Source organism: Oryctolagus cuniculus, chromosome 16 (genome assembly GCF_964237555.1).
Source record: "Oryctolagus cuniculus chromosome 16, mOryCun1.1, whole genome shotgun sequence".
Classification (NCBI taxonomy): domain Eukaryota; kingdom Metazoa; phylum Chordata; class Mammalia; order Lagomorpha; family Leporidae; genus Oryctolagus; species Oryctolagus cuniculus.
The window spans coordinates 66,269,888-66,292,882 of NC_091447.1; the positions used below are offsets into that span (position 1 = coordinate 66,269,888).

Genomic DNA, 22,995 nt, shown 5'->3' on the forward strand with positions numbered 1-22,995 from the left:
CCCTGGCGACTACAGAACTCCCACCAGTGACTCAGCCGACCCACTCACTCCCAGAAATCCAGTGGTCGCCCTTCTGCCAATGAATGACCTTCATGGGGTGGCCGCTCTTGTAATCTGTCTTCAACTTCTCATCAGCCTTGACCACGTGATCGGGGCGGACACCACAGCGATGGGGCCTGCGACCGGCACCCCACCCCCACCCCCACCCCCAGCAGGACGCAGCGAGGACTTGTCTCCTGCGCCATTCCTGTCCTGGACCCACAGCTTCAGGCTAGCCACCAGGAACCGCAGACAAACTGGACCGAGGGAGGGGCAGTTCCAAGGCCACGCACGGAGCACTTCTCGCCCAATGTGTCCAAGCCAGGGGCCGCCACCAGGGGACACCGGCGTCCCAAGTCAGAGTGCCAGCTCCGCTTCTGATGCAGCTCCCCGCTAACGTGCCTGGGAAAGCAGCGGAAGGTGGCCCGAGTGCTGGGGCCCCTGCCACCGCCGTGGGAGACCCGGATGGAGCTCCCGGCTTCCGGCCGGCCCAGCCCTGGCTGAAGTGGAATTCGGAGAAGGAACCAGTGGCTGCAAGACCTTTCTTTGCCTTTCAAATAACTAAATCTTTTTTAAATAAAGACTGTCCTCACTCTGCTTTGCTAATCCGGGCCTCTTTCTTCTATCTGCGTGACTGGGCGCCGCGGCACCTCGCAGGCCTCGCAGGCAGCAGGCAGGTGCGTGGGGGCGTTTGCTCTTTCCTGGATTTCTCCAGTCATAAACGGGGAGGTCAGCGAGCAGACGGAACAGAAGCCGGGATGCTGCCGAGGCACCAACCCGGCCTCCCGCTCACCCGGCGCCAGAAGCGCCCGCGAGGACGAGTGGCGGCCGGGGCCTGGGGAGGACCCCGGAAGTGTCTTCTAGGCGGCCTACCTGCCTTTTCCTTGATCTCGCAGAGCACGCTGAAGAGAGCCGGCTGCATCCGATGGCAGTGCAGGGCGTGCTTGCTGGAAGGGGCGAGAGCAGCGGGTGAGGAGCGGGAGGCGGGTGGGCCGCGAGGGCGCACACGCCCCACCGGGAGAGACCGAGCCCGCTGGGCCGGCTGTGAGCACGCGCCATCACAGCGTCCCAGGGGAAGCGGACTCGCGCGACGTGAACAGTGCACCGGGCAGGCGGCCCTTGGCGCCCTCGGGTGCCAGCGTCCTCAGACCGAAAATCATTCCCAAGCAAACGGCGTCCGCACCGAACATGCGCAGAACAGGTTACCTTGTCTTCACTCTGCACGGTTCCATATAGCAACTGTGTACACAGCGCTGCCTCTCTATTAGGCATCACCTATCACCTACAGATGGCTTGAACGTATCCCGGGGCGGGGCACTAGGGCGCAGCGAGATAATTCACCACCCACAGCACGATGGCCGAGTTCAGGCCCCAACCCCACTTCTGATCCAGCTTCCTCCCAAAGTCCACCCTGGGAGGCAGCAGGGGACGAGCCATCCTCAGGGGAGACCCAGAGGGGGTTTCTGGCTCCTGGCTTCAGCCTGTTGTGGGCATTTCAAGACTGTTTTCTGGGACCGGGGCTGTGGCACAGTGGCTTAACCACCTGCGATGCCAGCAACCCATATGGGTGCCAGGTGGAGACCCAGCTGCTCCACTTCTTTTTTTCTGTTTAAGATTTATTTTTTATTTATTTGAAAGGAAGAGTTAGAGAAGAGACAGAGACAGAGACAGAGAGAGAGAGAGAGAGAGAGAGAGCGAGTGCAAGCTTCCATCTGCTGGTTCACTTCCCAAATGGCTCCAACAGCCGGGACTGGGCCAGGCTAAAGGTAGGAGCCTGGAGCTTCTTCTGGGTCTCCTACATGGGTGCAGGGCCCTAAGCATTTGGGCCACGACCGCTGCCTTCCCAGGAGCATTAGCAGGGAGCTGGATCGAAAGTGGAGCAGCCAGGTCTCGAACCGGTGCCCAGACGGGATGCCCACATCAGAGGCGGAGGCTCAACCTGCTAGGCCAGAACCTTGGCAATTGGCTACTCCACTTCTAATTCAGCTCCTTGCTAACGTGCCCAGGAAAGCAGCAGAAGATGGCCCAAGTGCTTTGGCTCCTGTACCCACGTGGGAGACCCGGATGAAACTCCTGGCTCCTGGCTTTGGCCTGGCCCAGCCCTGACCGTTGCAGCCATTTGGGGAGTGAACCAGCAGATGGAAGATCTCTCTCTCTCTCTCTCTGTAATTCCTACCTTTAAGAAACATGTTTTTTTCCTTCTAAGAGTTTTAAAGATTTAGCTCTTACACTTAGGTATTTGGCCTGTTTGAGTTTTATATATGGCGTGAGGTAAGGGTTCAAGCCCATTCTAATGCACGTGGAGGTCCAGGTATCCCATACCGCGTGTGGAAGGAGAGACTGTTCTTTCCCTATTGCAGGTCTCTGAACCTCGCTGAGAATCAACTGGCCATAGACGTGTGGGCTCCCGGGTCTCCTGCCTATCCTTAAGTGAACTTCACTGCTTTCAAGTGTTTATTGATCATTTATTGGAAGGTCAGAGTGACACAGACAGGGGAGGAGATTGAGAAAGAGACTGACTGTCCACCTGCTGGTTCTCTCCCCAGAGGCCCGCAACAGCTGGGGCTGGGCCAGGCTGAAGCCAGGAGCCAGGAGCTCATCCGGGGCTCCCACGCAGGTGCAGGGGCCTGAGTACCAACGCCACCACTGCTGCCTCCCGGGAGGCAGGAAGCTGGACTTGAACCCAGGCACTGCAACATGGGCTGTGGGTGGTGGCCCCGTTAACCACAGGAGGGAGCAGAGTTGAGCCTGGATCAAGGGACAGGTGAGACACCTTGACCTAGGCAAGACGAGGCGTCAGAGTTGCAGCTGACACCCAACACACAGGCGGGCGGCACTGGCAGGGCCGAGAACACAGATGGAGAAGGGCTCAGGCCCCAGGCCAGGAACAGGGACTTAGAGAGGCCAGCAGCAGGGAGAGCCTGCAACGGAGGCTGGGACCAAGATGCCGGTGAGAACAGTTTTAGGAGGGAGGCTGAGAGGCCAGGCAGGCGAAGAATCCAGAGGTGACCTGGCGTTGGCAACCCGGAAGTCACAGGGGACTCAGGGGCGGGAGGGAGGGAGAGAAGGTGGAGGTGGACAGGAAGTGCCAGCGGCAGCCACAGCTCTTTGATGTCCTGCCCAGGAGGGCAGAGAAACCCAGCAGGTGCCCCAAGGGGGTGTGACCTCATCGTGCGTTGACGTGTTCACATCCCGGGGCTAGTGAGTTTCGAGAGAGACGGTGAACAACCTGCCGGTGACCGTGTTTTCTCCAGGTAAACCAAAGCCCGCACCCAGAGCCCAGGCCCACCCACCTCCCCTACCTGGTGCCCCCCACCCCCGCCGCCGCCGCCCCGCACCACCCCAGGGGCCAGCCCCGCAGCCCTGAGCCTGTGCAGTCACTTGACTCCCCCGGGGCTCAAGCTTCTTCCCACAAGCCCGGGGCCAGGCCTGCCCAGCACCCCCACCGCCTCCTCACCAACCAGGTGGCCCCCTCCCCGGGAGCTGTGACAAACTATCCTGTCAAGGCAGTCGCTGTGTCTGTCACCTCGCCACATCGTCTTCTTTTTAAGATTTATTTATTTACTTGAGAGGGAGAGTTACAGACAGAGGTATGGAGAGACAGAGAGAGAGGTCTTCCATCCGCTGGTTCACTCCCCAAATGGCCGCAATGGCGGGCTGGGCCGTTCCGAAGCCAGGAGCCAGGAGCCAGGAGCCAGGGGCTTCTGCTGGGTCTCCTACACAGGTGCAGGGGCCCAAGCACTTGGGCCGTCTTCTGCCATTTTTGCAGACCATTAGTAGGGAGCTGGATCAGAAGTGGAGCAGCCAGGACTCGAACCAACACCCACAGGGGAAGCCTGTGCCACAGGCAGATGCTTAACTTACTACGCCACAGCACTGGCCCCGGCTACACCTTATTAATACAACTTCTGGGGGCAGGCATTTGGCCTAGTGGCTAACATGCCCGCCTCCCATATTGCAGTGTCTGGATTCAAGTCCCAGCCCTGGCTCCCGACTCCCAGTTCCTGCTAACGCGTGTTGCAAGGGACAGCAGGTGATGGCTAAGGGAGTCGGGCCCCTGCTACCCACGTGGGAGACCTGGATTGGGCTCCTGGCTCCAGCCCGACCCAGCCTCAGTCTTTGTGAGCATTTGGGGAGAGAACTGGCTGATGGAAGCTCTCTACTTCTGTCTCTCAAATGTAATGTAATGTTATATGTATGTACATAAAGTTTCAAACCAGAAGACACGCTCCCCACCCTTAAGAATTAAACCCCTGGGGTGGACATCCTCACGGACGTCTAAGTCACCACGTGGGCTGCCGGCTGCCACAGCAGAGGGCCTGGGTCAAGACTCTACTGCACTGTCCAATCCAGCTTCCCGCTGATGCACCTGGGGGCAGCGGATGATGGTCTGAACACTCGGGTCCCTGCCCCCCGCGTGGGAGATCTGGATAGCGTTTCTGGCTCGCGGCGATTGCAGGCACTGGGTGGGTGGGGGGTGTGAACCAGCAGATGGAGGACTGATCTCCCCACCCCCCACTACCCCACCACCTTGCCCTCTCTCTCCCTCTCCTCTCTCCCCCTGTCTCGGCGGCTCCACTTCCAATCCAGCTCCCTGCTAATGCTCCTGGGAAGCAACTGACAATGACCCAAGTCCTTGGACCCCCGCCACCCCAGTGGAAGCCCCGGATGGAGCTCCTGGCTTCCGCCTGGCCCAGCCCTGGCGGTTGCGGCCATTTGGGGAATGACCCAGCGGATGGACGATCCATCTCTCCCTGTCTCACCGTGAACCCCCTCCTCCAGGCCTCCTCAAGGCCCCCGCGCCCCGACATCGGCCTGCGACCCCGCCCCGCCCCCCGGCGTGGCCCCCCACAAACGTCCCGGGCCAGCACCTGGCCTGTGCCTCGTCCAGGCTCTGGTAGGTGATGGCCATGATCTGCTGCAGGACGCCGCTCGTGTCCGGGCGCGGGCCCGGGGGCAGCGGCGGAGGCGCGGGGCGCGGCGGGGCGTCCATGGGTAGCGGGAGCCGGCGGCCGCTGAGGAGAAGCCGGTGGGCTTGCAGCGCTGGCTCGCGGGCGCCACGGGCAACCGCCGCAGCGCGTGGCTGTGTCCCGCCCCCCGCCGCCGCCGCCAGCCAATCGCCGCTGCGCAACGCTCACCGGCACGCCCCCACCGCCGCCGCTAACCAACCAGCACCGCGCACCGACCCCCGGGACACGCCCCGAGCAGCCTGCCTCAACGGCCCAGGACTCCGCGAGGGTTGCCCCGGCAACGGCACCGCCCACCTCCTCCCACCCGAGAGGGCGACGCCTGCTCGGCTTCCTGAGCCCCGCACCCACGCGGACTCCTCAGATCCTGCCTCTTTGGCACCTCAGAGCCCTGGCTCCTCCTCAGGGGCCCCCACATCTCCTCTAAGCCAAGTCCTCAGCAGCCCCCCCACTCACTTCCAGAACCCGTGACCCCTCCCCAGCCCCACAGGGCACCTCACCCAGCTGAGGGTCCCAGGTGCGTCCAATGTCAACACTAAAAAAAAAAAAAAATCCCACCCCTTTCAATATCCGGTTGACAATGACCTTGAGTATCCATCGAGCCACGTGGTTAAGGAATGAATGCAGGCCGCCCACTGAGTGCACCCCACTAGGGAACGAGCCACACAGGTCCGCGTTCGGGGCCTTTGGGACTCAGGGTGGCGCCACGCAAGGACCCCCATGTAAGGGGAGACTGGATTTGATCCTTCGCCAGCGTCATGCACCTGCAGATGTGAGCTCAGTAATGGATGCCCATCCCCCAAGTATCTTCTTCAGGGCAGGGCTCATGGCCGGGAATGGAAGGGAGAGCCACAAGTGCACACACACCACACACACCACACACACCCCGTGTGTCAGAGCCACAGGGATGGTGCCCCACCGAAGGCAACCGGATGCTTGGCCACAGTAACAGGAAGTAATCGAACATGTGGGGGCCACGGAGAGCCGTGCCCCATGTGACAAGGTCAGCACCGCACAGGAAGCCTGCTAAGTACGGTCTGTGAGAGAACTGGAGGGAGGCAGGCTCTGCAATTTCTAGAACTAAAATCCTGAAGTCACCTAGCGGATTCGTTTCCTACTTGGGAGACCTGGAAGAAGCTCCTGGCTCCTGGCTTCGGATCAGCTGAACTCCTACCACTGTAGCCATTTGGGGAGTGAACCACCAGATGGAAGACTCTCTCTCTCTCTGTAACTCTGCCTCTCAAATAAATTAAAAAAGCAAGCAAACAAACAAACAACCTCCCCCTCTGCTGCCTGGACAGGACCACCTGTGTAATCTTGAATGATCTCGACCTTGACCAAAGGGCAGATAGGAGTGAGGAGGCTCCTACAGCCCAGAGACCACCTGGGCTCTAGAGGAGCGAGACAGACAGGCAGCAAGTGAGATGCAGGCAGAAAAACACAAGAGAAGACAAAAAAAACAAAACAAACAAACAAAAAAAAAACCAGAGGCAGAAGGGCAGGTTCATGGTGCAGCAGGTGAAACTGCCACTTGGGACTTCCCATATGGGAGCGCTGGTTCGAGTCCCGGCTCCTCTGCTTCCAATGTTAATGCCCCTGGGAGAAAGAAGGTGATGGCCCAAGTATGGCGGCGGGGGAGGTCCTTGCCAGCCACATGGGAGACCCGGATGGAGTTCCTGGCTCCTCGCTTTGGCCTGGCCTACCTATGGCTCTTGGTGAGTGAATCAGCTGATGACAGACTGTCTAAACCATGACCTAAATAAATAAATAAATAAATGCTTTGGAGACCTCAGAGAGGATAGAAAGGTTTACTCCACAAAGTGTGTTCTCTCTCTCTCTCTCTCTACCGGCCCCTCCGTTCTAACGAGCACAGGCCAGCCCCCCGGAGGCTGCGAGGGAACCTTTCCCCGCTCACCCTCAGCAGCCCTTTTAGTCCAGTGTCGCTAAGGCATCAGCACAGGTGATCTTGAACATTCTGGAAGAATCAGGAAGACGTACGTCCGTGGTCTGTCCTTGTCAACCCGCCACACTGCGTCGCATGGCCTCGGCTCTCATCTCCCACCCGCCAGAGAGGAGAAACCAATCCACAGGGCTCACCAGGGGTGTGCAGTACAAATACAAAAATGTCCGTTAAAAAACCCAAACCTGAGATGACTGGAGAGTGAGATTCCCACACTCCGTCCAACAGTCTTCCGGGAACTTGGAGATGACCCCTAACCCCGGCCCTCACGCAGGTAGAGCTGTGCACCTGCCGAGCCTTGCCCGCAGGCGTGCCCCCTCTGACACGGCTGAGCCAGTCATATCCAAGAGTGGTCCGGGGCTGGTGGTCCAACACGTGCTGCATCCCATTCAAGTTCAAGACGGCTAGAGGGTCGAGTCCATCAGGGAGTGGCCGTTCTCGGGCAGCATGATGCGCGTGCTGGCACCTGTCCTAGGGGACGAGGCATAGTGGCCGGTGGACTCCCGGCTGGCCCGGCGGAGGCACACACAGCAGAGGAGGCGGCGGAAGGTGCGGCGCATCTCGGCGTCGCGGCACGAGTACACGGCAGCATTGACCAGTGAGTTGGCCTCGGCCAAGAGCAGGAAGTACTTCTCCACGGCCAGCACGTTGCACGACTTGCAGTCCAGACCATCTAGAAGCAGCACCACCTGGCCTGGAGTCCAGCAGATCACGAAGGCCCCTGGGAGACGGAGGCCTGAGTGAGCGGGATGAGACCTGGCACCCAGAGCTCAGCTCAGGGTCGGAGGGGTCTCCCGAGCATGGGGGGGGGGGGGGGGGAGGTAACCATGCAGGACGTAGGACAAGACAGCTTGTAGGCTGGTTTTGCCTGCAGTGCCGGCATCCCATATGGGCGCTGGTTCGAGTCCCGGGTGCTCCACTTCCAATCCAGCTCTCTGCTGTGGCCTGGGAAAGCAGTATAGGATGGCCCAAGTCCTTGGGTCCCTGCACCCGCATGGGAGACCCAGAGGAAGCTCCTGGCTCCCGGCTCTGGATTGGCGCAGCTCCAGCCGTTGCGGCCATTTGGGGAGTGAAGCATCTTGGGTCATCGTCATTGCTTTCTCAGGCACAAAGCAGGGAGCCAGATTGGAAGCAGAGCAGCTGGGATTCGAACTGGTGCTCATACGGGATGCCGGTGTTGCAGGTGGCTTAACCCGCTATGCCACACCACCAGTGCAGGACACCTTTCTTAACCGGAAGATGGCAAAGGCCCTGGGTGTTTCAATGAGGGACATGACGGCACTGTGGGGCAGGCAGGTCGTTCAGCAATGGACAGGGCACGGTGAGTAGAATCAAGCCTGACTCTGGAGGAAGTGGAGTGTGTCCTCATGGCTACGGGGGTGGATCCTGGCTACCTGCCCCGCCCAGACCATTTTACACCAACAGCCAGTGTGACCACGTGACTCCACGCTAAGCACTCCTTAAGGGGACCAGCATTATGGCATCCATCCCAGGTTAAGCCACGGCTGGCGACACCAGCATCCCATATCAGAGTGCTGGTTTGAGACCGGCTGCTCTGCTTCCAATCCAGCTTCCTGCCCATGTGCCTGGAAACGCAGACAGGTGACGGCCCACATACCTGGGCCTCTACCATCCATGTAGGAGATACAATGGAATCCCTGGCTCCTGGCACAGCCCCAGCTGTTGTGGTCATTTGGGGAGTGAACCAGTGGATGGAAGACCTCTCTCCTTCTTTCTTTGGCACTAGGCTTTTCAAATAAATAACTCTTAAAAAAAAATAAGATTGATTTACTTGAAAGGCAGAGTTACAGAGAGAGGGAGGGAGAGATGGAGAGAGAGGTCCTCCATCCACTGGTTCACTCCCCAAATGACTGAAACAGCCAGAGCTGGGCCGGTCCAAAGCCAGGAGCCAGGTGCTTCCTCCTGGTCTCCCATGTGAGTGCAGGGCCCAACCACTTGGGCCATCCTCCACTGCACTCCCGGGCCTCAGCAGAGTCCGGCGCCCCAACCGGGACTAGAACCTGGGGTGCTGGAGCTGCAGGTGGAGGATTAGCCTAGTGAGCCACGGAGCCAGCCAGCAGCAGCCCTATAAATAACTTAAAAAGGAAAAAAAAAAAGTTGGAGTCGGCATTGTGGGATAGCAGGTAAAGCCATCAGCTGCGATGCCAGCATCCCATCTGGGCGATGGTTCAAGTCCCAGCTGCTCCACTTCCGACCCGGCTCACTGCTAATGGCCCCGGAAAGCAGCGGAGGACGGCCCCAAGCGCTTGGGCCCCTGCACCCACCCGGGAGACCCGCAAGAAGCTCCTGGTTCCTGGCTTCTGCCTGGCCCAGCCCTGACCATTGCAGCCATCTCTCCCCACCTCTCTGTAACTCTTTCAAATAAATACTTTTTTTTTTTTTTAAGATGCAAAACCAAAGCTTTTTAAGGACTTCTGATAGAACTCAGAACAAAACGCGACTCTAGTCCCCGACCTTTGACCTCCGAGGCTGGCCAATCTGCTCCCCCCCCCCAGCCAACCTTGAAGGCTGCTTTCTTCCCAGACTCTGGGCTACTCCTGCCTTGAGGCTTTCCACCTTCTGTTCCGTCTGCCTGGAATTCTTTTCCTCCCCCTGGAGCATTCAAGTCTGTGCCGAGATAACAGCTCGCCAGGGATCACCGCCCACGCCCGGCCCTTATCAGGTGTAGTTCACGGTCTCTGGGTGTCGTGGGGTCAGAAGGCAGAGGCCCTCACTCACCTAGGATGATGACCACCGTCTTGACCAGGCTCAGCGTGGTCTCTTGGTAGCGGGGGTGACAGCTGACATGCTCCGACATACGCTGCACCCTCCGCCGGACGTAGAAGAAAATGTGGATGTAGACGGCCACCATGAGCAGGAAAACCAGCAGGCTAGACAGGGCCCAGACGGCCAGGTAGGAGCGGCTGAGCAGGGGGGCCATGCGAGAGCAGCGGTCCAGGGCGCAGAGGCAGTGCCACGAGTGGGCGGGCAGCAGCCCCAGCCCCAGCGCGGCCAGCCACACACTCACAATGAGCATGATCACGCGGCCGCGCGGCAGACGGCTGTGCAGCTGCACGGCCATCACGCTGCGGTGACGCTCCACGGCGATGGCCAGCAGCGTGGCCACCGAGGCCGTCAGGCTCGTGTCCAGGAGGCCCTGCCGCACGAACCAGCCCTCGAGGGACAACCGGGCTGTGCGCGGCCCCGTGTGGAACATGAGGAAGAGGTAGGCCACGCCGGCGAAGAGGTCGGCGGCCGCCAGGTTCCCCAGCAGGTAGTAAATGGGCTGGTGGAAGCGGCGGTTGGAGGCAATGGCCGCGATGACCAGCAAGTTGGTCAGCAGCACCAGCACGCTCACCGTCAGTCCCAGCGCCACCACCAACACGTCCTTGGGCCGCCAGTGGGAGCTCAGCTCTTTGCCGCTGTTATTGTAGAAAAAGCCCACAGTCTCGTTGTAATAGCACTGGCCCATGGTGGCCACCTGGGGGGGGGGGCACAGAGTCGGGGGTCAGTGCAAGTGAAGCTCCTTGGAAACACACAAGGAGCCAGCAGCAGCCTGGAGAGGAGGAGGAAGGCAGACAAAACGCATCCGCAGTCCAGTGCCGGCCGGGCCCCGGGGGGTGGGGGTGGGCCGGGTAGAGGGGAGCTAGGGGAAGGGAGAGAACAGGGCAAAGGGGCGTGAGCTGCGTGAGCAGACGAGGTGCCCGGGTCAAGTGCGGGGAGGAGAAACCAGGAAACGCGTGTGTGTGCGTGCATGCACGCGCACGCGCGCGCGCGCGCAAAGTGAAGTCCCTCGCCGGGACCCTGCGGGAGCTGAGCGGTTCCTTTGGGAGGCGGCAGCTAGGCGGTCCCTGCAGTCCTCGGGCCGGCAGGATTTAGGTGCCAGAGCTCCCGAAGCGGGCGGGGCATCGGGCCGTTCCGGGTGGGACGGAGGACCCTGGAGGCCGCCGGGACAAAGAGGGCGCTCGGGGAGAAGGCGCTGGGCGAAGCCGCCCGGAGCCCCTAGGCTGGGGGTGGGGAGGGAAGGGAGAGGGGGCGGCGCCCAGGCCCCGCGGACACGTGCCGCGCCCTCCCCGGGGTCCGCGCTCCCCGGTCCCGCGTCGGTGCGGGCCTCACCTGGGCAGCGCGTCAGGCTGCAGACGGGGCGCGCTGGTCGGGGGCTGGGGTGGGCCCGGAGTCCATGGCCCCGCGACCGCGGCGGGAACGAAGGCGCGTCCGGCTGCGGAGGGCGCGCGGGAGGCGGGGTCGCCCGGAGGCCCCGCCCCTTGGCCGGAGCCCCGCCCCCGCCACCTGGGGGAGCCCCGCCCCGCCCCGCCACCTGGAGGGAACCCGGCCTCGCCCGCCTGCAACCCAAGCTGGGTCGCCCGGAACCGCAGCCCCCTCATTTCCTCCCCGCCTACCCCGGTCGCCCCCCTCCATTTCCGGCGCGGGACCCTCACCCCGGCCCCCGCACACCTTGAACGCGGCCGCACTTTGGAGACTGACTCTCCCAGCGACGGAGAAAGCCCGCCGGGACCACGCGCGGCCCGGGCGCAGCCCCGGGTGGTCTCCAGGCCGCGCCCCCCGCCCCAGAACCCCCCCTTTCCCCGCCCTCTCCCTGGCGTCCAATCGGCCGCCGAGCTGCAAGCCACGCCCTGATCCGACTCGGCTCCCACTGCCGCGACCCCCGCCCAGCCAGGGCTTCCCCAGCGCAGGTCTCCCACCCCGCAGACCCCCGCCCCCGCCCTCCGGCGCTCTCCGCCTTGGGACAGCGCTGCCCCCTGCATAGCCCCGGCCTGCGGCTTCCTCCCCCAGCCTCCCTGCGGCGGCCCAGGACTCCCACGGAGTGCAACACGAGGCCCTATTGTCCCGGTTATCTGTACTTGGTCGTGTTTGTTTGATTACACAGGACCGGTTTGGGGACGCGTAGCTGTGACTCAGCCGCGTGCCCAGGCCCCTTCTGCCTACAGGTGGGTCAAGGGTGTGTGGGCATGAGGAGGAAAAGGGGGGCCCTCGGCTCACTCGGGGGCAAAGGGGGCTTGCCCTGGCCGGCCTCTCCCCAGCACCCTCCTCGGCAGCCACACGCGGTGTACACAGGGCGACATTTATTCAGAAACCACCAGATCCCGGGCACCCAGGGGGCTGTGGGGTCTGGCTGCCCCCCCACCAAGAACTGGTGGGTGGCTTGGCTCGGTGAAGTCGGCAGGCGGCGGTGGGGCAGTGCCCACACCAAGCAGCAAAAGGCACCCAAAGGGTCAGAGTCCGGGGTGGACCCTGGATACTGACCGTGACCTGGAGCGGCCCTGAGGCTTTGGCCATGACCTGTGTGTGTTGGGAAGGTTCTGGGCCTCCCCCAGGCCACGCAGTCTTTATAGGAACCCCCCCCAAGTGGAGCTCTGGCCCCAGGTGTGTGCTGGGGGGGGCGGTCAGGCACGCGAGACATGGGTCCATCTTCACAGTCCCAAGCCCCCCCGCAGAGGGTCCAGGGGTGGTCAGAGATGCTCCTCATCTTCCTCGGGCTGGGGGTCGGCGCTGCCGGCGGTCCTGGGCACAGCCTCGCTGTCCAGCTTGGAGAGTAGCCGGGCGGTCTCTTGGGTGATCTCAAAATGTTTGGGCAGCGGGGTGCGGCACAGGGGGCTGGGCCCCCGCCTCCGCAAACTCCCTGGGTTCACGGAGGCCACGGGGGTCTCTTCGCACAGCTTGGAAGCCACCAGCGCCAAGCTGGACAGCTGGTGGGTGACAGGCCGCACGCCCCCCCGGGGGTACTTAACGGGCTGGCGGCTGAAGTGGCCCCGGGACTGTGTCCCCAGGAACGAGTCTTCGGGGCCTTGGCTGGTCTCTGTGGGGAGGGGTGGCCAGTGCTGAGCATCCCCAGGTCTCTGCATGCGACCCCCAGGATTCCCGAGCCGCTCCCCCCACCCGCTCACCTTCCTCGGCCTCGTCTTTGGTGTCTTCCGCCACTTCCTCCCTCTGATCACTCGGTGGAGCTGGGCTCTGCGGGGACAAGTCCAGGAATGAGACCCCAACCCTGAAAATCCCAGCCCTTGAGAAGGAAGCCGAGGGCTTGTTCCTGGGTCTGCAAAAGTTCCGCCCTAAATGATGCCCTTAAAAATGTACAGCTTGGGGACCGGCGCTGTGGCGCAGGTCCCGCCGCCTGGGACACCGGTTAGACTCCCCCGGCCGCTCCACTTCCAGTCCAGCTCTCTGCTGTGGCCTGGGAAAGCAGTGGAGGATGGCCCAAGTGCCTGGGCACCCTGCACCCACATGGGAGACCTGGAGGAAGCTCCTAGCTCCTGATCAGCTCAGCTCCAGCCATTGCGGCCATTTGGGGGGTGAACCAACGATGGAAGACCTCTCTCTCTGTCTCCCCCTCTCGTTGTCTGCAACTCTACCTCTCAAATAAATAAAATCTTAAAAAAAAAAAAAAATGAGGAGCTGAAGCAGGGTGTTGAAGGGAGGTACAGTGGGATGTGGGAGGCTTGACCAAATGCCTGCCTGAAAACTTGTTTTGTAATTTCGCGTGAATACCCTCGTGTAGCAGCACCCCGTGTGTAGTGGGTGTGCATTCACTGGGAGCCCAGGCTTTGTGCAGAGTGGGTGCTCAGTGCTGGCCTGCACCCTGCGCATAGTAGGTACACAATCCACAGTGGTGAGCAGGGCCCCCTGTGCCCGTCCCTGTTTGGTCTCACTTCCTGCCACTCTCCCCTCATTCACTGAAATGTGGGGCTGTGCCTTCAACACACCAGGCATGCTTCTACCTCTGGGCCTTTGCACTGGCTGTCCCCTTGGCCTGCAACACCCTTCCCCAGGTCTCCACATGGCTTCTTCCCCACATCTGTCCAGTCTTTGCTCAAATCCACCTGTTCTGTAAGACTTATCCACGGGGTAGACACTGGGCACAGCCATTAAGACACCGTGTGGGGCTGACATTGCAGTGTAGTGGGCTTAGTCTCTGCCTGCAGCACCAGCATCCCATATGGGCGCCGGTTCGAGTCCTGGCTGCTCCACTTCCCATCCAGCTCTCTGCTGTGGCCTGGGAAAGGAGTGAAAGATGCCCCAAGTCCTTGGGCCCCTGCACCTGCGTGGGAGACCCAGAAGACGCTCCTGGCTCCTGGCTTTGGATTGGTCCAGCTCTGGCTGTGGTGGCCATTTGGGGAGTGAACCAGCAGATGGAAGACCTCTCTCTCTCTGTAACTCTACCTCTCAAATAAATAAAATCTTTTTTAAAAAGATTTTTTTTTTTTTTGACAGGCAGAGTGGACAGTGAGAGAGAGAGACAGAGAGAAAGGTCTTCCTTTGCCGTTGGTTCACCCTCCAATGGCCGCCACGGCCGGCGCGCTGCGGCCGGCGCACCGCGCTGATCCGATGGCAGGAGCCAGGAGCCAGGTGCTTTTCCTGGTCTCCCATGGGGTGCAGGGCCCAAGCACCTGGGCCATCCTCCACTGCACTCCCTGGCCACAGCAGAGGGCTGGCCTGGAAGAGGGGCAACCGGGACAGAATCCGGCGCCCCGACCGGGACTAGAACCCGGTGTGCCGGCGCCGCAAGGCGGAGGATTAGCCTAGTGAGCCGCGGCGCCGGCCTTTTTAAAAAGATTTTAAAAAGACACGGCGTGGTGAGTGCGCATCCTGTCTGAGAGCCTGGTTCCAGTCCTGGCTGTGTTTCCTGACGCCAGCTTCCCGCTAACGCACTCTCCCCAGGACACAGTGGTGGTGGCTCAAGTGCTTGGGTCTGTGCCACCCATGGGGGAAACCTGAATGCAGCTCCCAGCCGCAGCCTGGCCCAGCCGCAGCTGTTGTGCGCATTTGTGGTGGGAGCTGTCTACTGATTCTTATTTGTTTATTATGTTTTTTTTTTTTTTTCCCACCAGAACGCAGGTACCCAGAGGCCGGTGCCTTTGAACACTGAGCTCCCTCGAGTCCCGGTTATGCCTTCGTGCGTGGCATACAGTAGTAGTGCCTGGCACATAGTGGGTGCTTAGTGAATTTCCTGTTGGAAGAAATGGCTGGTGCCTGCGTTACGTCACCCCTCACTCTTCCTTTTAGAATGAGCGTGGGTTAAATGAGGAAGGAGAATGTTACAGGGAAAAGCAGCAAGACAGGAGAGATGAGTCAACCTGGAGAAGCCCCTGCCCCCCGCTGCGGCCCCGTGGGTTCCTACCTCGGGGGTCGTGACCTCTCCACGCTTCTCCAGGGATCCGTGGGGATGCGGCTCCGGGCCTGGCCCCGAGGCTGGCGCGAGGCAGGGGCTGGTGATGGCGAGGGGCCCCGGGGCCGGGCTGGGGTCTTGGGTCAAGGGCTCGCTGGCCAGGGGCAGCTCATCCATCCCGAAGATCTGCTCGTAGTGCACGATGAGGAACTCCACGAGCTGGGCCTGGTACCCCGAGTCCAGCAGGCAGGTGGCGGGGCTGGCACCGGCCACCCGCGGGTCCTCCGCTGGCCGCAGCAGCGTCGGCCCGAACACGATGCCCAGGTTGTTGGCAGACATCCTGTTCTCCTCACAGTGTGCGGCCACCCTGGGGACGGTGTGAGGGGAGGAGTCAGGGCACGGGTGCCAGGCCGTCGGGCCGAGGGCAAGGACAGGGCCCGCAGGCTAGCCCGGTGGCCACCTGACCAGGTCAGGGTGGGAGACCGCCAGCAGCCACGGGCCCAGCACGGAGGGTCGGGTGTCAGCACCCAGAGTTACGAATTAGGCTTCAGCGGCTCGGGGGGGGGGGGGGGCAGGTCAAAGGTCAGGGGTCAGGGCGTTGTCGACTTTCGAGGCTCAGGCCCAGTGCACACCTGAACAGATGAGCCACCAGGTGCCGTAGGGTGTTGTAGTTAGAGTGAGGCAACTGTACCAAGAGGGTCTTCAGCAAGTAGACGACCTCAGGGCGGGGGCTGGGGGCCCCAGGGTCGGCCCCAGGGTCTGCATGCAGGGTCTTAGCCAGAGAGATGAAGGCGCCGTACAAATGGAAGGGGACCACGGGGTCGGTGAGCTGGGGGCGGAATGGGTGGGGGTGGACACGAGTGTGGGTGGGCCGCGGAGGGTCCTCAGCCTGAGTCCCCAAGCCCCTGCCCCCCTCCCCGCTCCCATCCCCCCCCACCACCACCCACCACCACCACCACCAGCCCCAGAGCACCCACCTCCTGCAGAAATCGCTTGAGGACACTGGAGACATCGTGGGGCGAGTTTCCGGAGAGTTCCACCAGCGCGCGCCCGTTCTCAAAAGCCTGGCACAGCCGCTCCACCCGGACCCGGGACCCGCTGACCCGGTAGATGCCCTGCGGGGTCAGGGCGAGAGAGGGCCGGCCCGCTCGTGATCCGGCCACCGACGGCAGCGGGTCACTTCTGGGGATGGTCAGGGTCAAGGCTGCACCTGCACTCCCAGGGCGCGGTGCTCGATCTCGGCCGTGCACTTGGTGACCACGAAGGGCACCTCCTCCGGGAAGTCCCTGGGCAGCTGCAGGAAGTCGACTCCAAAGAGAGGCGTCCGGGCTGGGAGCTTCCTGTGTCCACAGAGGATCAGCAAGGTCTCCAGGCAGCGCTTGTGACAGGTCAGGAGGCACTGGGGGGAAAGGTCACAGGGTCACGGGGGGGTCACGGAGGGCCAGCAGAGCTCCCTGGGTCACCGCCCCAGGCCACACCTCTTCGCACTCGATCCCGTTGACCATGAAGGCGTCACACTCGCGGCACTTGGCCGGGCCCCGCAGCCGCCGCAGCCGGTGGGTCTGAGCCGCCAGGGAGAGCGTCCACTTCCTGCCCAGCCCGTTCTCCAGCCCCTCTCCCAGGTCTGCAGGGAGACAGGGTCAGGGGCACTCGGTCCGCCTCCCGCCCCCCCACCCCTACCCCTGCTCGCCTCCCGCCCCCCCCCACCCCTACCCCTGCTTCCAGCCTCACCGGGATCTCGCTCCTCAAAGTCATCGGAGGACTCGGTGCCTGTGGACGAGACCTTCACCAGCCGCCGCGTGCCTGGGGTCAGAGGTCAGGAGGGGGTCAGAGAGGTCAAAGGTTAAGGGTTGGAGGATGGATCGGCAACTCCGGGGAGTGGTTCAGAAGTGGCATCGAGAGAATGGATCAGGGGGGTGGGGCAGGTTGGAGTCAAAGGTCAGGTGAGAGACTGGGGGTCAGAGAGTAGCTGGCCCACCTGGGCTGGAAGTGGGGGAGTCCAGGGACCGGGACTCGCTCCCACCGCCCACGCTGTCCACATCACTGCCTGGAGCGGGGCCTGCGGTCCCTAGGAGGGGACAAGTCATTAAGGATGGTGCCCAGCCCTGACGCCCACCCTCCAGGCCACCCCCGCACTCACCCTGCCTGCCTGCGCCTGGGTCCTCCCAAGCACCCGGCTCAGCCAAACTCTCGTCCAGCCTCGGAGGTGGGGGCCCCGAGAGCTTCTTTCTGGTGTCCAGAGGGGAGCTGGGAGGGCAGCGATGTGGAGGGCTGAGCCTCAGGGCGCTGGCCCCCCAGTCTGCAGAAACCCCAAAGTCCTGAGCCTCCCAGAACTGGGGGACACCCCCTTCCCCCAACAATAGCCCCGAGTGCTATATTCCGCTGCAGCCTGGCGTCCTGGGGCCGGCCGCGGGGACCCCTTCCCGCCATCATTCCCGGGGGCCCACCTGTGCGCAGGGGGCGCAAACTCCTGGAAGCAGAAGGCAGGCGGCGGGGCTGGCGGGGCCTCGGGCCGCAGCGCCCGCACGTACTCCTGGTAGCGCTGGCCGGGCTCGAAGGGCTCGCAGCATTCGGCCAACGCCGCAAAGGCGCGGGGGGCCCGCTCCGCCTGCGCCCCCCGCAGCCCGAACAGGCCCAGGGTCACCTGCGGGGCGGAGACCGAGAGTGATGGGAGAGGGGCGGGGCCTCTCCCTTCGGGGGGGGGGGATGGGGGCGTGGCCAGGGCATGGGGGCGTGGCCTGGGCGTGCTCAGAGGGCGCTGCTCCTCCTGCGGGCAGGACCCCCGCCCGGAAGGGACCTGGGGACTGGAAACAGGGTGGGGCGCGGGGAGGGCCTCACCCGCCGCAGAACCTCGTCGCCTTGCAAGACCAGCTTGCGCACGTGCGACACGATCCGCTGCTTGGCCGCCTCTAGGTCCTGCTGCCTCGCGTTGGCTTCGCGCACGCAGGCCTGGTACAGCGCCTCGGCTTCCTGCGCCTGGGGCGGGGAGACCGAGGCAGGGGGGTGGGGGTGTGGCCCGTGGGAGAGCGCAGAGGCGCGGGCAGAGCACACCCGCCGCCAGCTCCCGCACCTTGGCTTGGGCCTCCTCCCGCGATCGCCGACGCCGCTCCTGCTGCTTGCTGGGGCCTGGCGAGGCCTGGGGGGCCGGGTCTTCCGGGGAGCCCTGGCAGCGCGCCCGCAGGTCCTCGCAGCGCTGGAAGTAGTGTAGCTGGGCCCGCCGCAGCGCCTGCACCGCCTCGTTCTAGGAGGGCAAGGGGCGCGGTGGGGGGGGGGGCTCAGCGTCCCGCCTCTCCTCCCGCCGACCCCTCCCCACCCTCCGCCCGCTCAGGGCATCACCATTCTCTTCTGTTCTTTCATCCACTGCTCCTTGAACTCCTTGCGCCACTTTTCAATCTCTGTCCGCTTGGCGGCCAGGGGCTAGCAGAGGTGGGGGATGGGTTTGAGAAGGTGGACAGACGTCATCTCAGGCCCCCCCGCCCCCCGGGTCCTTTCTGCTCACTGCACCCCTTTCTGCCTCTCTCTTTCCTCAATTGCCCCCTGCGACAGCCAGGAGACCGGAACTCAATCTGGGTGCGTCCCTGGGTGGCAGGGTGGGGCGCAGTACCCTGCCACCCACGAGGGAGACCTGGATGGAGCTCCAGGCTCCTGGCCTCAGCCTGGCCCAGCCCTGGCCGCTGGAGCCATTTGCAGAGTGAACCAAAAGATGGAAGGTATCTTTCTCTCTCCTCTCTCTAATACTCTGCCTTACAAATAAATAAACAAGTCTTACCAAAAAAAAAAAAAAGGCAGAGGAACCAGGGAGTCGGGACTAATACCCAAGCACTCCCATATGGGATGCGTGTATCTAAAGATGTACTTATTTATTTGAAAATTAGAGTTACACAGAGAGAGGAAGAGAGAGAGAGAGGTCTTCCATCTGCTGGGTCACTCCCCAAATGGCCACAACCATCCAGGCTGGGCCAGGCCGAAGCCAGGAGCTTCACCCAGGTCTCCCCCGCAGGTGCAGGGGCCCAAGCACTCAGCCCATCTACCACTGCTTTCCCAGGCACAACGGCAGGGAGCTGGATTGGAAGTGGAGCAGCCGGGACTCGAACCGGCGCCCATAGGAGATGCCCCGGGCAGCAGCTTTACCCACTACACCACGAGGCTGGCTCCAGGATGCACACACCTTAACCACTGCACCAAATGCCTGCTCCTGGACCCATTTCTGAGTGCGAATTCTTTGGGCAGCGGGGAGTAGGGGTTGGTTGTACAGGAAGGGGGGGTATCTTCTCACCTAGCCCTGCCGGCCCCCACCCCCCGCTGCCACCACCACCACCATGTCCGCAGGCAGAGTCTCAGCGGCCATCAGCTCCCTTCTGCCTGGACCCAGAGCCACCGAGGCCCTTCCTGGGGACACAGAGCCCCTCGTCACAAACAGACGCCGCGCCATGTTGCAACCGCGCAGGAAGCCGGACTGGAATCTGCAAGGCCGCCTTGGGCAAGTTCCTGAGCCGCGCTGGGCGGCTCTCGGCTTCCTCCTCAGCTGAAGGGTCATGACTGATGACGGCAGCACCGCCTCCCTCCGGGGCATCCCCCGGGGCACAGCGGGCCGCCCCCCTCGCCATCCTGCCCGCCCTCACCTGGCAGTAGTCTCGTCTCTGCTGGGCCACCGTCTCCACGGCCAGGGCTCCCAGGCTAAGGTCATGCTCCAGGAAGAGTGTGTAGATATACTGCAGCGGCATATGGCTCTGGCGGGGGTGGAGGGGGTGGACTCTGAGCATGGCGGGGGGCGGGGCTGGGGTTGGGGGAGGTGGGGGCTGGTGGCCTGTGGGGGAGGCCAGGTCGCGGCTACCTGCTGGTGGATGGACACCTTGCCAGCCTCGGCGATCTTCATGACACTTCTGGCAAATTCCAGCTCTGTGGGGGCGGGGGTGGGGGGAGACATGGCAGGGCTCTGGGTCCGGCTACAGTCTCCGGGTCGGTGCCAGGGGCGCCGGGGCTGGGCTGCAAGGGGTCCTCACCGTAGTTGGCCCTCTTCTCGGTCCAGGCCAGCAGCTCCTTGGCGTAGCGGCTCCAGGTCTTGGCATAATCCAGCGCCATGTCCACGCCCCCTTTGGTCCGAATGAGCCGCAGGTCCAGTTCCTCTCCTGGGCAGACGGGCAGCAGACCCCTGCTGGCGGAACTCCCCCCTCCGACCCCTGGGGTCCCCACACCACCACGGCTGCTCCTGGAGCGAGCCCTCCTCCCCCAGACACCCTTTTGGTCACCCGTGGCATCTTACAGACCCCCTGCCCAGACTGGGGGCCCTCTGAGGTTTGGATCTGCTGTGTGCATGTTTTGACCGTCCTACCCGAAAGAGGTGCAGGGCTCTCTATGGAGGGGCAGCTCCAACAGCTGGCTTCGCTGGTCTGCGGGGGCAAAAGGGGACAGCATCAAGAGCTGGTGGGGCAGGGGCCCACCCCCCGCCCCAGGAGGGTCCTTCCCCCTGTACCTCGACCCCACTCACCACCGTGGCTGTGGGGGCCTTGTCAGGCTCAGGGTCTGCTGAGAGTCCGGGGTCTCCAGGCAGCATCTCGAGGGCCCTGGGGGTAAGGGTGTCAGGATGCCAGCGTCCGCCCAGTCTGTCCCCGCGGGGGGCGCTGGGGGAGTCACCTCCATGGCAACACTGGAATCAGAGGCCTGAACAGTGAGGTTTTCGGAGAGGACCTACTTTACTATTATTGTTTCCAAACGAGCCTTGAGAAAGGGTTTGAAGGGTCCCTTGAGTGGCTCACATGGGCCTAAGGGGTGACAAGAAGGACCAGGTTGGGGGGGGGGAGTGTCCAAGACATCTCTGGGGACCTCCAGTGAACTTGGGGGCATGATTTTTGGAGAGTCACATCGGACCTCTCAGGTTAGCCGGGAAGTGGGTTGTGACGTAGGCTGGTACCAGAGAAGGCGTTGGGGGGGGGGGGGATCCTGGGATGGTCTCGGGGTGACCTAGGCGCACTCACACATTCCCCAGAGAGATCTCGAGGTTGTCCAGGCTCCGGAAGATGTCACTGTACCTCTTCCTGCCATCAGGCGCCGGGGTGAGCCCTGGGGGAGGGGATATGATGTGATATACCGGGAGGCCTGTGCCTCTCTGGAGGGGTTGACAGGCAGGCAGGCAGAGGCCTGGCCCCGAGAGCTTGGGTCGGAGGGGGGAACACGTTGAGGCCGACAGATGGACCCAGCAGACACGCGCAAAGAGAGACAGCTGCGCACAGCCGCAGACACCCACACAGGCACAGCCCCAGAAGCCAAGCGACAAAACAGACGGCCCAGAGGCAGCCGCCCTTGACAATGGAGCCACATGGACCCCAGGCCAGACAGATGGGAATACACGTGGTACACACAGGCGACACCAGGGACACAGAGACCGAGTAGTGACCCCCGCGCGCACACGCACAGCACAAAGACGGCTGCACGCCCAGGTCGGACCTGGCCACGTTTCTGCAGCCGCCGCCACGCCAACCCCGGTCCCGCCCCCCTCCCCCTAACAAGGGGGCCCAGGTCTGCACCCGGGCATCGGGGAGGAGGGTGGTGGTCCAGCGCGCTGCCCTCGCCCCCGGCGGGCGTGACACCCTGCCCCCATCACAAAATCAGAAGCAGAAGCGGCCACTTCCCCTTCCTGGGCCCCCTCCCCCCCACGGCGTCCGGGGTGAGGACGGGCTGAGGCGAGGGCGGGTGAGGGCTGGCGTCCTGGGTCCCTGCTGGCTCCGGGGGTCCCCACGATGTTAGAAACCTGCGCCCGTCCCATTCAGGAGCTCGTCTCCCGGCTCTCGGGACAGGCGGGGCTCCTCTATTTAGGAAGCAGAGGGGAACGGTGGCGGGGGAAGTGGCCTCTCCTGAATCCCGGATCCCCTACCCGGCTCTGCTGCGTCCATGGCTAGGCCCGGGAAGCTTGGCGAGGACCGGGTCCGGGATGGGCTCGCGAGCTGGCCCGGCCCAGCCCCGATTTCCTGCCGCCGCCGCCGCCGCCCGGGTTCTGCGCGTGCCCCGCCCAGATGAGGCCACGCCCCCGGCGGAGGCCACGCCCCCTTCCTGGGGTTCCTTAGACCCTGGTCAGGCTAGGGAGGGCCCCTTGAGCTCCGCCCCAGCCCTTCAAAACCCACTCTGGCTTGACCGGGGCCATGGCGCCCTCTGATGGGAGGTCTGATTGTTCTGCCTGACTCTGGTTGAAACATCCCCCGCGCGCTGGGACCCGAGAGAGGGACCACTGGCGTGGGGGGACCTGCGGTGACCCTCAAAGCCGCACAGGCTCTGCATGCCTGGTTCGCAGGCACGGAGCGGGCATAGCGACTGCCTGCCCTGGGCCCCCCGGGAACCACCCGCCTCAGGTAGCCGGCTCCTCCCCTGCATTGCACGCCAAGGCTGCAGTCTCTGCCTCGTGGGCTCTGGCCCCACTTCTCTTCCCTTAAGCCCGTCCAACCCCGCAGGACCCACCGCCCGTGTGGGCCCCTTCCCATGCTTCCACTTGGCATGGGTCAGCATGGAGGGAGCAGGCAGGGGATGGACAGAAAGAGGCATTTTCAGCAGCTCAGGTCTAGGGGCTGCTCCAAGCCATCTTGTCATAAAATGCACCTCACAGCGGCCACTCACAACCCCGGCATCCCATATCCGAGCCCCAGTTCCAGTCCAGGCTGCTCGGCTTCCAATGCAGCTCCCTTGCTGTGCCCAGGAAGGTAGATGCACCACCACCCACACAGGAGACCTGGATGGGTGTCCCTAGCTCCCGGTTTCTGTAACCGTTTGACAAATAAGCCAGCAGGTGGAAGATTTCCTTGTCTCTTCCTTACTCTGTCACTTTGCTTTTCAGGTAAGTAAATCCTTTATTATTATTATTATTATTTTTTATTTGACAGGCAGAGTTAGACAGTGAGAGAGACAGACAGAGAGAA

At 62.9% G+C, this 22,995-nt stretch overlaps 3 protein-coding genes across 8 annotated transcripts in view; all 3 read right to left on the bottom strand.

Annotated features, from left to right (window-relative positions):
* The window catches only part of PBX4 (PBX homeobox 4), a 38,262-nt gene extending 33,142 nt beyond the window's left edge, over positions 1-5,120 (bottom strand). For 2 of the 5 annotated variants that reach the window (XM_070059078.1, XM_070059077.1), the window contains exons 1-2: positions 4,911-5,119; positions 913-986 (exon numbers count right to left, since the gene is read on the bottom strand). In XM_070059078.1, the coding sequence (XP_069915179.1) occupies positions 913-986; positions 4,911-5,032 (196 nt within the window). In that variant the 5' untranslated portion in view covers positions 5,033-5,119. Of the gene's footprint in view, positions 1-912; positions 987-4,910 lie in introns of all 5 variants that reach the window. The other 3 variants (XM_051828227.2, XM_051828225.2, XM_051828228.2) reach the window with 3 other exon arrangements.
* Positions 5,121-6,798: 1,678 nt separating this feature from the next.
* LPAR2 (lysophosphatidic acid receptor 2) lies at positions 6,799-11,266 on the bottom strand. Its single transcript, XM_051828230.2, has 3 exons — positions 11,083-11,266; positions 9,706-10,447; positions 6,799-7,687 (listed from the first exon to the last, which is right to left on the bottom strand). The coding sequence occupies exons 2-3, from the start codon at positions 10,436-10,438 to the stop codon at positions 7,371-7,373; spliced, it is 1,050 nt and encodes a 349-aa protein (XP_051684190.1). The 5' UTR covers positions 10,439-10,447; positions 11,083-11,266; the 3' UTR covers positions 6,799-7,370.
* A 769-nt stretch (positions 11,267-12,035) lies between these two features.
* GMIP (GEM interacting protein) lies at positions 12,036-22,113 on the bottom strand. Of its 2 annotated transcripts, none has more exons than XM_070059072.1 (21): positions 21,963-22,113; positions 21,067-21,151; positions 20,580-20,655; positions 20,424-20,481; positions 20,095-20,220; positions 19,926-19,990; positions 19,714-19,821; positions 18,428-18,508; positions 18,162-18,332; positions 17,930-18,067; positions 17,539-17,735; positions 17,232-17,338; positions 17,070-17,159; positions 16,823-16,894; positions 16,570-16,715; positions 16,302-16,490; positions 16,069-16,206; positions 15,724-15,920; positions 15,104-15,458; positions 12,873-12,939; positions 12,036-12,784 (listed from the first exon to the last, which is right to left on the bottom strand). In XM_070059072.1, the coding sequence occupies exons 1-21, from the start codon at positions 21,979-21,981 to the stop codon at positions 12,438-12,440; spliced, it is 2,832 nt and encodes a 943-aa protein (XP_069915173.1). In that variant the 5' UTR covers positions 21,982-22,113; the 3' UTR covers positions 12,036-12,437. The 2 variants fall into 2 exon arrangements, with proteins under 2 accessions (XP_069915173.1, XP_069915172.1); XM_070059071.1 differs by having other exon boundaries at positions 20,565-20,655.
* Positions 22,114-22,995: the final 882 nt, after the last annotated feature.